This window comes from Rhinatrema bivittatum, chromosome 2 (genome assembly GCF_901001135.1).
Source record: "Rhinatrema bivittatum chromosome 2, aRhiBiv1.1, whole genome shotgun sequence".
Classification (NCBI taxonomy): Eukaryota; Metazoa; Chordata; class Amphibia; order Gymnophiona; family Rhinatrematidae; genus Rhinatrema; species Rhinatrema bivittatum.
In genome coordinates, this window is record NC_042616.1 from 761783907 (window position 1) to 761797943 (window position 14037).

The 14037-nt window shown below is 44.9% G+C and overlaps 1 protein-coding gene across 1 annotated transcript in view; it reads right to left on the reverse strand.

Moving 5' to 3' along the window:
* Positions 1–14037, reverse strand: part of ATAD2 (ATPase family AAA domain containing 2) — a 471993-nt gene that overhangs the window by 446178 nt on the left and 11778 nt on the right. Inside the window, exon 2 of the mRNA XM_029591972.1 lies at positions 2833–2978. Within this exon, the coding sequence (XP_029447832.1) occupies positions 2833–2978 (146 nt within the window). The remainder of the gene's footprint in view (positions 1–2832; positions 2979–14037) is intronic.

Consider the following 14037-nt stretch of genomic DNA (forward strand, 5'->3'; position numbering starts at 1 on the left):
CAGCTTATATATAAGTTTACCCACATCAAGCATTCGTGCTTTACAAGTGTTACAGATTTCGGTTTCCAAGTTTGTAATGCAAGAAAGGCCCTGGGGTTATGCAACTCCCCTTTTACGTGAATTACTTTGGTTGCCACCACAAAAGCATGCATGTTTTAAACTGCATGTTTTGGTTTTTAAAAGCATTAAAGATGGAAGATCCTTCTTATTTAATCAGGGCTTTTAGATTTATATTCTCCTACTCATACTCTTTGATCTCAGGAAATGGGGTTTTCAAGGGTCCAGCCTATTAAAGAAGCCCATTTGACAAAGATTAGAAATCGGGCTTTTTCTGTAATAGGTCAACCATTGTATGAAACTCATTGCCTATAGAACTACGTAAGATTACTGATATAAAGATGTTTCGTAAACAGTTAAGTCTATTTGTTCTTAGAAGCCTTCGGGGCATAGTGACTAACACTTGTGCACAGTACTTACTCTGCTTTTATGCTGGGCTCTTCACACACAGATCGGGTAGTCCCTCTGGCGTCACTCTACTCCCGAGCCCATTATATTAGAGCGTTGTGGCTGCTTCCGGTCACCAGGGGGAGCCAACTGCTACACTTGGCTGCAGTGGAACACAGAAGAGAGCAGCTGGAACGCCAAGGGACCTGACAGGATGCCTGTGACGGAAGTGACGCCAGCAGGACTAGATCTGTGTGTGAGAGCCCGGCACTTGCTAATCCTTATTGTTTTGGGTCTCGTGGGCTCTTGAGTGCAATTCTTTTGGGGGTGTCTACTTTTCTTGGTGAAGGGTCAGGGTTTGGAGAGTTATGATGATATACCAGAATGTGATGACATGACTATATTTGAATAAATGTTGATTTTTTTGTTCAAGAGTAAATGTAGATTGTTGTTCATGGAAAAATAAGACATCCCCTGAAAATAAGTCCTAACGCATCTTTTAGAGCAAAAATTAGTATAAGACCCTGTTTTATTTTCAGGGAAACACGGTATAAGCAGTAAATAAATGTTTTAAAATAAATAAATAAGATTGGCAATTAACTCGTATTTGGTAAGAATAATTATCTTTTATCTTTCTGTATCTCAGATAAGATTGGATCTTTAAGATTTTTATTCTCATATATAATAAGAATCCTTTTTAATAAAAATCTGATTTCTAAGTTGTTCTCTTTTTATAAATAATTATACTGCTCTCACACTAATACATTATCTCTAAGGAGCAATGATGTGTTGTGTTTATATGACATGGAGGTTCTAAGAAGAGAGAGTAACCTATAGGGGAACTCCTTATTAAAAAGTTTCTCTTACCTAGTTCTACCCAACAAAGTATGAACCTGAAACAGAGGACTTTGTCAAATACCTTCTGAAAAATCCAAATGCACTAAATCAACTGGCTCACTTTTACTTACATCTTCAAAAAAACTAAAAAAAAATTGGTAAGGCAAAAAAATTGCCTTTGCTAAAACCATGCTGATTCTTCCCCATTAAACCATGTCTAGCTACATAGCCAGTAATTTTGTTTTTAATAGCTTCTACCATTTTGCCCAGCACCGTCGTCAGATTCACCAGGCTAGTTTTCCAGGATTAACCCTGGATGCCTTTTTAAAAATCTGAGTTACATTGGCCACTTTCCAATTTTCAGGTATTGCAGCTGTTTTAAAACAATAGGTTTGCAATTTTATTTTTGAGTTCTTTCAGGATACAATCCAGTCCTAGTAATTCATTACTCTTGAGATTGTCAATTTGATCTATTACATTCTCCATCATGATAGAGATTTGTTTTAGCTGCTCAGAAGATGCACCACGATCAAAGGTTTCTGGCATGGATATGTTCAACATCCTGCTCAGTAAACAGGGCCAAAGAATTAATTTAAGTTTTTCTGCTATTTCTTTTTATTCTTCAGCCCAGCCCAGATGAATCCCTCACATGCTTTTTTCTTTGAATGCACTTGAAAAAGTTAGGTTTTGCATCTATGGCAAGCTTCTTCTCAAATTCTCTTGACCTGTCTTACCAAGTAAGAATATTTTAGGAAGCTGCGGAATACAAGAGATGTAATAAATACAGAGTACTGTTTACATAAGGGGGTCTTAAATGTCTCTTTTTAGTGATTCACAGCAGTGAGGTAGAAGGGGTTTGGTAGTTTTCAGACACTCCCTATTAGGAGGAGTCTAGGGTTTTGTAAATTGAATAAAACCTAAGTAGTCCAGAAATTTGCAGTGTTCGTGAAGACAGTCCAGGACTCAAAGTCTGAGTTCCTGGAGCTGCAGAAGGGGGGGAGAGAGAGAGAGAGAGAGCAAACAAGCATCTGGTATGGATACATAGCAAATGGGAGTATTTTCCATACTTCTTGTCCCAGTGGTGATTACCTACCAGTCTGCTAAGTGGAAATATACTTTTGAATAATCCAGTTCTAAAGTGTGTGTTCCACATGCCAAGAGATTCTGAACTCAAGAGTGGAAATAAAACAGGTCACTCAAGGGCCCTGAAGCACATCTTCCCCCTTGTTGAACAACCCAGGGAGCTCGGGTCATAGCTGTGCCCATGTGTCAGACAGACAATCATGGAATAGGGGTTACATTATAATAGTAATCACAAGTTACAAAATAGATAAATCTAAAACTCTTCAGAGAAAGAAAAATAATGTAATGCCAAGACCCTGCTCCAAATATTTCATCTACAGAGGAAAAACTTATTTAATCACTCTGAATTAAGTTAAATACAGATGTCAGACTCTAGCCCACAACAGTGTTACTTCCCATTCTAGAGCCATGATCACCAAGATGGCATTATATAAGTTCTATGAGGATGGGCAGAACAGAAGTAATTACCTTGTAAAATGTTTTCCTTCAACGTTATTCTCACTTGGCATTTCTATACTCTTGTCAAAGCTGGAGGGCAAGCCAATTCCTGGTCGTTTCCGCAGTGTTCTCAAAGTATGTTCACTGTAACTTTCCTCTTTATCAGAAAAGCTACCCTGAAAATTAAGCGAGACTATGAAATTCTCTGGTCAACATTAAAATGCAACAGTATCACTCACAAATAAAATGTATTTTTTCAAATACTGGCACAAATACACTTGGTACAAGCTGCCAGATCCTGATTTCAAGAAGAAAATTTGGTAGAAGATATTCAAATCCCAAAAGTGTTAAATGTGAAATTCACTTACCTGAATTTCCTTTCCTCAAATACAGTCAAGCCAGTCCAGACATATGGGTTTTGCCCACTGATGAACAGATTGAGTCAGAGAATAGGCTTGCTGACAACACCCCTTATAGACATCCGTGCTACCCTCAGTCTGCCAGTATTACCTATGACAAGTTAACTTAACAACCCCTCCTGACAGAGAGCTTTAAGTAGAAAGGAAGAAAGAAGAATAACATAACATAGTGATGCTGCACTGCAGGTCCAGATAAACTGGACATAGATTGGAGAATCAGTAAACTGAATTTGAACATCCAAAGTGAAATCAGTGTCCAATAATCAATCCACAAATGAGAGATTACAGCTGTCTTTCTTACAATGGTCTTTTTGTCTCTGGGTAGGTGTCCCTTCTCTCTCAGGTTCCTGGGATGAGGCTTATCACTCCTTTTCTGAGTATATATAAACTGTCACAGTAAGCCAGGGAAATCCAATAAGAGGGGAATCCCTTAATCCCGGAAAAATCCTATCAGAGTCCAAATGTTCAGTCTCTTTCTCCCAGCCTGTGCCCAGGTCCCTTAGGGCTGAGATCCAATTGTGGGCCCCAGATCTTATTCCTTCTTCCCAAACTTCTGATGATTATAACCTCTCTGAAGTAAAGGTCTTTTGAAAGACAGAACCAGGCTATTACAAGTCCAGCCCCAAGGTGAGGAGGGGTGGATCAAAAGCCTCCTCATAACACAAAAGGAGAAATTTTAAATCAAAAAATTCTCACACTAGAATGATGCTATCACTGCTGCTCCTTCTCTGGATTAGAAGGGTGGCTCACAGATTTTCAGTTCCCTGGCCCTTAGATCTGGGAATATGACCATCACCAAAGGGTACAAGTCTAACCCAAAATAGAAAAAAATATTTAAGTCTCTCTCACAAAGGAGGCAGATCCTCACAGGCAGGATGTGCACTGTAAGGAATCTCGACACAGGAAAATACCAAGTCAAGGTAGAGTACTCAAAAATAGCTCTTAACTCCTCAAAGGTTAATGCAAACTGACACTGCTTTTACTCCTAGCCCTCCCAAGTGGAGTAAGGCAATACCAATTACAGCTAGATTCAAGGAGAATTGATGCAAAGAAATGGTCTCTCTCACTAAGCTGGAAAACCTGATAGGAGATCTAGGGCCATTTAGTGGGTGCCTCAGCAACAGGTCTTCTGCTGTGGTTTTGCCTGCAGTGTTTGTTGTCGTGTCCCTGCCTTTGTCCTGCCTTGCCTTGCTGTGTTCCTGCCTTTGTCTAGCCTTGTCCTGCCTTCACATGTTCCTGTCTTGTCCAGTCCTCCTTGCTGTGTTCTCCTGTCCTGTCATACCCTGGTCCCCTGCCCTGCTCCACCTGGCCATCCCATTCAGCCTTTCTGCAGACTGATCTTCTGTGCTGACCCAGATTGCCTTTGGACCTTGCTTGACCTCTGCCTGCCTCGACCTCAGCCTGGTCTCTGACTTTCCTTGACCTCTGCCTGGACCCCAAACTTGTTTGACCTCCACCTACCCTGACTTCGTTCTGTTTCTGGCCACCCTCACTGACCCTTGCTTGCATCTGGTTAGTCCCCTCTGTTCCCCACTGGAACTTGTCGCCCTACAGCCTGCCTGCATCTATAAGTCTTGCTGAAGCCAAGGTTCAACCTGCAGAGGAGGCGGCTGGTATAGGTGAAGACCTCAGACATCAAGCTATACCAAGGGCTATATCCCCCACCATCTACTGGGCTCTGAACTGTTCCTCGGGCCAGGCTGTGTCAACTCTGCAGCAGTTCAAGGGCTCATTTCACAATCCGTGACAGTCAAATTCATACATGAGAGCTTCTAGGAATTTGACTATTACACATGCGATTAACATCTGTGTATATAGTTTCCAGATGCTGGTTTTGTTACCAGTTTTCATTTACTCAGCAAGTGATAAAAGCTTTGCTTGCAGAGGGGCTTTCATCACCTATATCGATCAATCCTAGTTTAAAGCCTTCCTCACTAGATCTTCCAATCTCAACTGGAAGAAGTTTGCCCCTTCTTTGTCAGGTGGGCTCCACCTCTGCTCAGATTTCCTCCTTGGAGTGTCACCTCATGGCCAAGAAGCCAAAATCACCACAACTAGTTGTACAGACATGTATTTATGATGTGTTTCATTATGCCTTGTCCTTTATCTATTACCAGGAAAACTGAGGAAAATACAACCAATGCCTATATGATCTGACCATAGCCATGTGATACATTCCATGCAGTACTCTGCAATATCCTTCATGCCAGCATGGATAAGAAGCATGATGTACAAGGAGAAATTACTACTTAACTGATAATTTTTTTTTCTCTAAGAAAGGAGGCCAAGCCACACAAGTAGGTTACGCACCACTATCAGCAGATGGAAACTGAGTAAAGCCGACATAACAGACAAATAGCCCTGCCCCATCAACCTGCAAGTATTCTCTGGAAAAGCTAAACTCTGTACAAACTGATTATACATGAACATGATTATCAACAGTCAAGCACTCATGCTTCCACCCACCTGGGAACACAGAGCTCAGCCAAAAAAACTAACATGCACTAATCTCAGGGGCTGATTATGTCACTTACCAGCCCTTCAATGAAGGACAGACTGCATCATCCGCAAAGAAGGGAAGAACTAAAGTAGGCAGCAGAGGGCAGGTTGTGGATTGGCCTGCTTTCTTTAGAGGAAAGGAAATTATCAGGTAAGTAGTCATTTCTCCTTCCTCTGCACTCAGGCAGCTAATCCACACAAGTGGGATGTACCAAAGCTACTCTCGAACAGGGTGGGAGGCTGCCCACGGTCCAGTTAACATCACACACTCAAAGGCTGCACCCTTAGAAATCTGAACATCCAAGCGGTAAAGCTTGGGAAGGTATGCAAAGACCATCAAATTGCTGCTCAAGAAAACTTGGCCAGAGACAATAGACAAGGCTCCACTCACGATACCACCTGAGCTCTAGTGGAATATGCTCTAACTCACTTAGAGAAAGGAATCTCCACATCCACACAAGCAGCCATGAGACATCCTTTTTCCAACAGGCTGTAGTTTCCCGTGTTGCCGGTTCCCCTTAGTTTACCTCCGCCATGGAGCACAATGAGCCTATCCTACTTCCTGAAGACTGAGAAATCATCAACTACCTCATCAAATGCTGTTTGACATCCAAAGTCCGCAAACGACAATACTCACACATAGCAGTGTCCCTGTCCAGTGAAGGAACGGAAAAAAAAAAAAAAGTGATCCAGTTGAAACTTCCAAAACGGTCCATGTAAGAAGATCGTGCAGCTGAATCCAACATGCTGAATAGATTGCCATCACGGTAATTTGCCGTAAGGAAAGACCATGCAGTGGCCGAAAGGTGGGAACTGTTCAAAAAAAAAAAAAAAAACCCAAGACCAGATTAAGATCCCGCCGAGGCACAGTTATCCACAAGGGAGGGCAAAGATGATCAACTCCTTTCAAGAACTGGGACACATCTGGATGAGAAGACAATGGCCCACCATTACTCAACCCCTATAACAAACGAGAGCTGCCACTTGAACCTTCAGGATGGTAAGGGCCAAGCCTTATAGCAAACCTTCTGGCAGAAATTCCAAAATTAAAGGAATTTCCCCTCGAGAGGCTGAGATTCTCACTCCTCATACCAGGCCTCCCAACTCTCTGACTGTAACAAAAGCCAGAGATGTAGAAAACTTTCTGACCCAGAGCAAAGTGGAAATCACTGCAGAAGGATAACCAGGTTTCAACAACAGAGCCCTTTCGAGGGCCAAATCATAAGCCAAAATCAACCCGGATCATTGTGTGAAACAGGTCCCTGATGCAACCATCCATCCTGAATGGCAGCCTGAGAGAACTGCCCACCAGCAGCCTCTGCAGAATGGCCTATCATGGCCTCTGGAGTGAATCCAGAGCCAGCAGAAGTACAGTTTCAATCCTGCTAGCAATCTTCAGAACAATCCCGCCTGTCAGTGACCATGGCAGGAAGGCATATACCATCTTATCCTGTGGCCAATTCTGAATGCAAGCACTCTCAGATCTCTACTATGACTGTAGAACCGTGGTACCTCCACGTTGACGGAGGATGCCCCCAAAATCTGAAACAGATGACCCCAGTGCGCTATCATAAATTGAAAGGCTTCTGGTTCCACCTTGATGATTGATGTAGACTACCTTGAACACACAAGCTTCCAGCTGCTCGGCGAATCACCAACATGTCAGTGAAACTGTACTCGCTTCCAACGCATGATAGTGAGCCCCCCCAACTAAGATGATCCACCTGTAGCCACCAGTACAACTGAACACTCAACACCAGGGGCAAGTGAAATCACACAATGCACTCCTGTGACTGCGGATGCCACCGGGAGAAGGAGGCCGCAGGAGCACACTCGCACAAGGAACATCATCCAAAGGGGCTGACATCAATCCCAGGACTTGAATATAAGACTGTACCATTGAACTAATAGAATTCCTCAGGGCCTGAACTTGAGCAATTAACTTCTGAATGGGATTCTCCGGCAGAAATACTCTGCCCACCTCTACATCAAATCGCACACCGAAATACTCCAGCGTCTGAGTATCAAGAAATTCCAGAGTGTAGTCATCCCTAATCTGGACCCACCTCCGGAGAAGAGTCCCTGCACCTTCATTGTGAAGATAGAGGAGCTCTGGTTCTAGTGCCTGCATCCTCACAAGACTTTCTAGGCCAAAAGGACTGAGATCTTCCGAAGAGACAAGACCTTTGAGTAGAGATTCCTCCATAAGGATGTAAATAAAAGACAACCCTGAAAGGCTAAACCTTGTGAGATTGGACTTGCAAACCGTGTTTGCTGACCAATTTCGTAGCCTCATCTGTGTCTAGTCACCATCATGAATGCCACCTCTCTAGTGGCAGTCTGCACCGAGTCACAGCCCGCATCGGCTAAGAATGTGGCCCCAAGTTCTATACCAGATCTGCCATTGGCAGAGACACACAAACTAGTCCAAGCTTCCAGGGAACAACAAGATGCAATCTGTAAATTCATCACCATGGCCTCAAAGGCCTGCGTAAGGATAACCTCGATCCTCCTAACCCAAGTATAGTCTAGAACTGCCCTTCTTACATCAGGATGATGATGCACTTGGTAACATCACCTACCAAGGTAGCCACCTTCAAGAACCGCAAATGTTCCCTCGTCTTTGATCTATGAGGTACAATCACGCTAAAGCGTGCTCCTCTTTTGAATCGCATCCAGGGGGGAGAAAAAACATGACACCTTGGCATAGTATGACCAACATGGGGGTCCTTTTTTGGAACACTCAAAAAGTCACCCCAGCCACACCAAGCATCTTCAGAGTCTGAGACAACAGACTTTGCAATACATCTCTGTGAAAGAATCGGAACAGAGTCCTATGTGGCTCCAAATCCAGAGGAGTTTCCCCCCTTTTCCAGAGCTGCTGAGCTCTAGACACCATCCCCCTATATGTTAAATTTGTTTTGGCTGACAAATCCAATTTTTCTCCACCAACATACATTTTTAAGACTTGGAACATCTGGAAAGAAAGCAGGGAGCTGAAACAAGATGTTACAGTTATAAAAGTCTACCAAAAAAGACAAACAAATCACAGCTTACAAACTCCAAAATGACCAATGGTAGAAAGGAGGATGCCAAGAGATACAAATGAGGTAATTATTGAATAGATAATCTCAGCAATTGTACAAGCCCTGAAATCAGACTTTGGGAAGCTTCACTCAAAGCTTAACAATTTGAATGAGACTATTTTTGGTTTTGGCAAAAATATTGAATTGGTATCACATACAATCTACTCAAATGAAGATATTAGTAAACGTAAAACCAAGAGACTCTGCAAAAAGAAAATAAAGGAACTGGAGAATAAAATGGATGAAGTTGAGAATTGATCCCAGCGCAACAATTTGAGGCTGGTGGGGGATCCCCTAGGCAGTTACCGATCTAGAGTTGAGAACTCTTGGAATCATGGTTTCCAGAGGAGTTTGTAAGGCCTGAACTTAAGACAAAATGATAATTGAGTCTAGTCTGTACCTTCTCAAAACAGGCTGACCATAACAGACAGAGATGTTATACTGTGGTTTCTGAACTATGTACAAAAACTGTGATATAACAGGCTTATAGGAAGAAAACTTTCAAGGTCAAGGACAACAGGATGTTAGTCCTCACAGATGGAGCCCTGTCTCGGAATATTTTGTCAAAGTTTCTAGAACTTTGAATGGCACACTGAGCATGCCCAGCATGCCACTAATCCTGTGGCCACACGGGGTCCCCTTTCAGACTCGTTTGTAGCAAAAAAGTACGAGCGAAAAATAAGATAAGAAAACTGTAGCGAACCCAACCCCACGGGGTGGCGGGCGGGTTTCGTGAGGACTAGCATCCTGCTGTCCTGGGAGAACACCTGTTACAGGTAAGCAACTCTGCTTTCTCCCAGGACAAGCAAGATGGTAGCCCTCACAGATGGGTGAATAGCAAGCTACAGGTTGACTCAGAACAAAGCAGGCCATCCAGCATACAACATGTGCAACGGGCACAACAACTGGGGTGCTGTTGGCAATGATGAGGCACCCTGAAAGTCACAGCGGGTCAAGGTAGGATGAGTTGGGTTTTTGTAGTCTAGGGACTAGACAAACTTATCCAGTAATCCCTGAAACACAGTCACACAAGAGGACCATGGTACAATCATTCGGCAGCCAAGGGAGGAAAGCTAGATTCATCTGACTGTCCTAAGGAAAAGGAAATTATTAGGTAAATAATTTCTCATTTCTTAGTATCCAGTCAGATGAATCCAGAACAAGTAGGATGTACTCAAGCTACTCCCGAATAGGGTGAAAGGCTGCCCAGAGTCCTGTCAAAACCTCAAGTGCAAAGGTAGCATCCTCCTAGGCCTGCACATCCAAACAATAAAACCTGAAAGAGGTATGCAAAGAGGACCACATCGCAGTTCGGCAAAAGTCGACAGGAGACAGCAACCTAACTTCCACCCATGACACTGCCTGAGCACTAGTGGAATGAGCCCTGATCTGGTATTCTGCCATGACTACTTCCTTAATCCAGCTGTCTATTACAGCCCATGAGGCCAGTTCTCCTTGTTTAGTATCACTATGAAGAACAAACAGGAGATCTGTTTTCCAAAAAGGCTCAGTAACCTCTTGGCATCCAAGGGTCACAACAGACGATACTCCCCTACATCTCTCTCTCTGTCCAGACACAGCAGGGAGATGGACTGATTCAAGTGAAATTCAGTGACCACTTTTGGTAAAAAGGAAGGAACAGTACACAACGGTACTGGCCCTAGAGTTACCCGGAGGAAGGGCTCCTGGTAAGACAAGGTCTGCAGCTCAGAAACTCTCCACACAGAACAAACTGCCACAAGAAACATCATTTTCAAGGTCAGTAACCAAAAGGACAGGTTACACATTGGTCTAAATGTAGGACCCACTTAGAAATCCAAAACCAAATTAAGATTCCAAAAGGGCATTGGAAACCGCAAAAGAGGACAAAGATGTTTCACTCCTGTCAGGAAATGGGCCACATCCGGATGAGCAGACGAGGAACCACCATTCACCTAGCCCCTGAAACAGGGGAGAAGCTGCTACTTGTACCTTAAAGGTTTGGCCCTTAATTCCTTAAATCAAGCCATTCTGCAAAAATTCCAAAATGAGCAGGATCTTGGCAGAATGAGGAAGAGTATTCAGATCCTCACACCAGGCCTCAAACACTCGCCTAACTCGCACATAAGCCAAGGAGGTGGAGAATTTTCTAGCCCTAAGCAAGGTGGAAATCACCGCAACAGAGTACCAACATTTCAGCAATCCAGCCCTCTCAAGAGCCTTACTGTAAGACAAAACAGAATTGGATCTTAGTGAAGAACCGGACCCAGACTTAACAGGTGTGATGGAAGTCAAATGAGTGAGTCCCACAGTAGCCGCTGCAAATCCACATACCACGGTCTCCTGGGCCAATCCGAAGCAACCAAGAGCACCATCCCTCTGTGGCACATGATCCTTAGAATCAACCTGCCCAATATGGGCCATGAAGGAAAGGCATAAGGCCAACTTGTCTTCCGGCCACTCTTGCACTAGGGCATCGATCCCCAACGACTTTGGATCTCTCCTGCAACTGAAGAATCGTGGAATTTTCGCACTGCGAAAAGTCGCCAGGAGGTCTAGGAAAGGAGAACCTCAGCGATCCAGAATCAGCTGAAATGCCTTGTCTGACAAGGCCCATTCTCCTGGGTCCAGACTCTCCCTGCTGAGAAAGTCTGCTCTTACATTGTCCTTTCCTGCTATGTGTGAGGCTGAGATCATCTGGAGATGCACTTCTGCCCATTCCATAAGCAGATCTACTTCCTGCGACATTTGCTGGCTCTTGGTTCCTCTCTGCTGATTGATGTAAGTCACAATGGCTGCATTGTCAGCCATTATCTGGACCGATCGACCCTGAAGCCTGTCACTGAACTGCAAACATGCCAATCGGTCTGACCTGGCTTCCAGTCGACTGAAGTTCCAGAGAGACTCCTCTGTATCCCAGCACCCTTGCACCATCAGATCCTAACAGTAAGCTCCCCAACCAAGGAGGCTCACATCTGTTGTCAGTACTAGCCAGTCCGGTGGTGTTAGGGAAACTCCCTCCCTTAGATGATCTGCCTGCAGCCACCACTGCAGTTGGGAGGGGACTTCCATCAGCAGGAGAAGCCGAATCAAATAGTCCTGAGACTGTGGACTCCACCAAGACAGCAGGGAGCGCTGAAGATGGCGCATATGTGCCCTCATGGGACCACCTCCACAGTCACTGCCTTTAAGCCAAGTACTTGCAGGTAGGACCATATGATCGAGCACAGAGTATTTAAAAACAAACAGAGCTGAGTCATCAACTTCTGAATATGCGCTTCCGACAGGAAAACCTTGTCCTGCCACGTGTCGAACCGAACCCCAAGGTACTCCAATGACTGAGCAGGCTGAAGACTGCTCTTGGCCAGGTTCACCACCCAGTCAAGTTCCTGCAACAGGGAGATCACCTTGCGGGTCACTCTGTGGCTCTCTTCCAGTGACTTGGCCAGTACCACTATTACCTTAGAAAAGGTCCTTGGGGTGCTGGCCAGACCAAAGAGCAGGGCTCGAAACTGATAATAGCATCCCAGAACCGCAAACTGTACAAAGCGGTATGCTTCAGACAGATCTAAAGAGGTCAGAAATACCTCTGACTGCATGGCCATTATTACTGAGTGCAATGTCTCCATGTGAAAATGCATCACCTGCAGATGATGGTTGACACCTTTGAGATCCAGGATAGGACAAAAGGAGTCTCCTTCTTGGGCACAATGAAATAAATGAAATATTGCCCGTATTTTCTTGAGACTTGGGCACTGGAACCACAGCCAGACTGAGAAGCCTTGTTAATGTAATTTTCACTGCCTGCTTCTTCTGTGGGGAGTGGCAGGGAGACATCATGAACATGTCCCAAGGAACACTGCGAAAACTACTGTTAATGCAACTCCATCATTGCTCTCTGCTTCAATAGCAGGGGGGAAAAGGGGAAATGAATTAATTCAGCAACAGAGGGCCCAGTCTTTTATGGTCTGGGGAAGCAAGTATGGGGGTAACTTGCTAATCTGGCAGTTACTACCCTTAACCAATAAGGCATACTTTGATGCAACTCAAGCATTGCTCTCTCCCTCAACGGCAAAACATAACAGGAAATTGGATTCAACAGCAATCAGCGAAGGATAGTGTGGGAAACTGATAAGCACAAAGCTACTGGGGAATTGGATTCAAACAGCAACCGAGGGCCCTGACTTTTATGGTCTAGGACAGCGCTTCTCAACCGGTGTGTCACAACACATCAGGGTGTCGCCAAGCACTGGCAGGTGTGTCGCGTGCTCCCGGTCTCTCCCGCTCCTCTTCCTTCCCTGCTGCCATTGCCGCCGGGTTAACAGCACGTTCAAGCCCAATGGGAACAGCAGTGGTCTTAGAGGAAGCTGTGGCACCCACAGCTGGCCTTGTCTTCTTCCCACGCCTGCCCCGGAACAGGAAGTGATACGCAGTGCAATGCGCGGAAAGGAGAAAGAGCCGTGCTGCGTGGAAAAGTAGCGGCGGCAGCAGTATCGGCCCCCAAGCAGTAGCGTGGCCCGGAGCAATCGGCAAAGGAGACAGCAGTATAAGCCTCCCGCGGCCGATGGGATTCTTCTTTCTTGGCCTGCAAGGGCTGCTGGGTGGGGGGGGGGGGAAGGAAGTGAGTGAGAGAGAGAGAAGACAACCAGCCTGTGTGTTAGTGAGAGAACGTGTGTGTAATTGAGAGCATGTATGTGATTGAGAGAAACTGGTCAGAGAGATGATGTCTGTATATGTGAGATACAGTAAGATGACTGGAGCGTGTGTGAGTGAGAGATTGGTCAGGGAGGTGTGTGTGTGTGTGAGTGAGTGAAAGATTGGTCAGGGAGGTGTGTGTGTGTGTGTGTGTGTGTGTGTGTGTGTGTGTGTGTGTGTGTGTGTGTGTGTGTGTAAGAGAGAGAAAGTGATTATGGGAATGAGAAGCCTGTGCATGTGGAGAGAGTGAGCATGGGAGTGAGAAACCTGGGTTTGTGCGAGACACAGTATGGGAGTGAGAAGCCCGTATATGTAAGATAGAATACGGGAGTGTGTGTGTGTGTGTGTGTGTGTGTGTGTGTGGCATGAGAGAAACTGTTCAGGAAGGTGACTGGTGTGTGTGTGTCAAAGACTGGTTGGGAGATGACTGGTGTGTGAGAGACAGAAAGTGGTCATGGGGGTGTGACAGGTATGGTGTGTATGTGAGAGACAGAGAGACTGGTCATGGGCCCTAAGGAAGAGGACCATGAGTATAGAGCTTAGCCTCTACTGCTTCT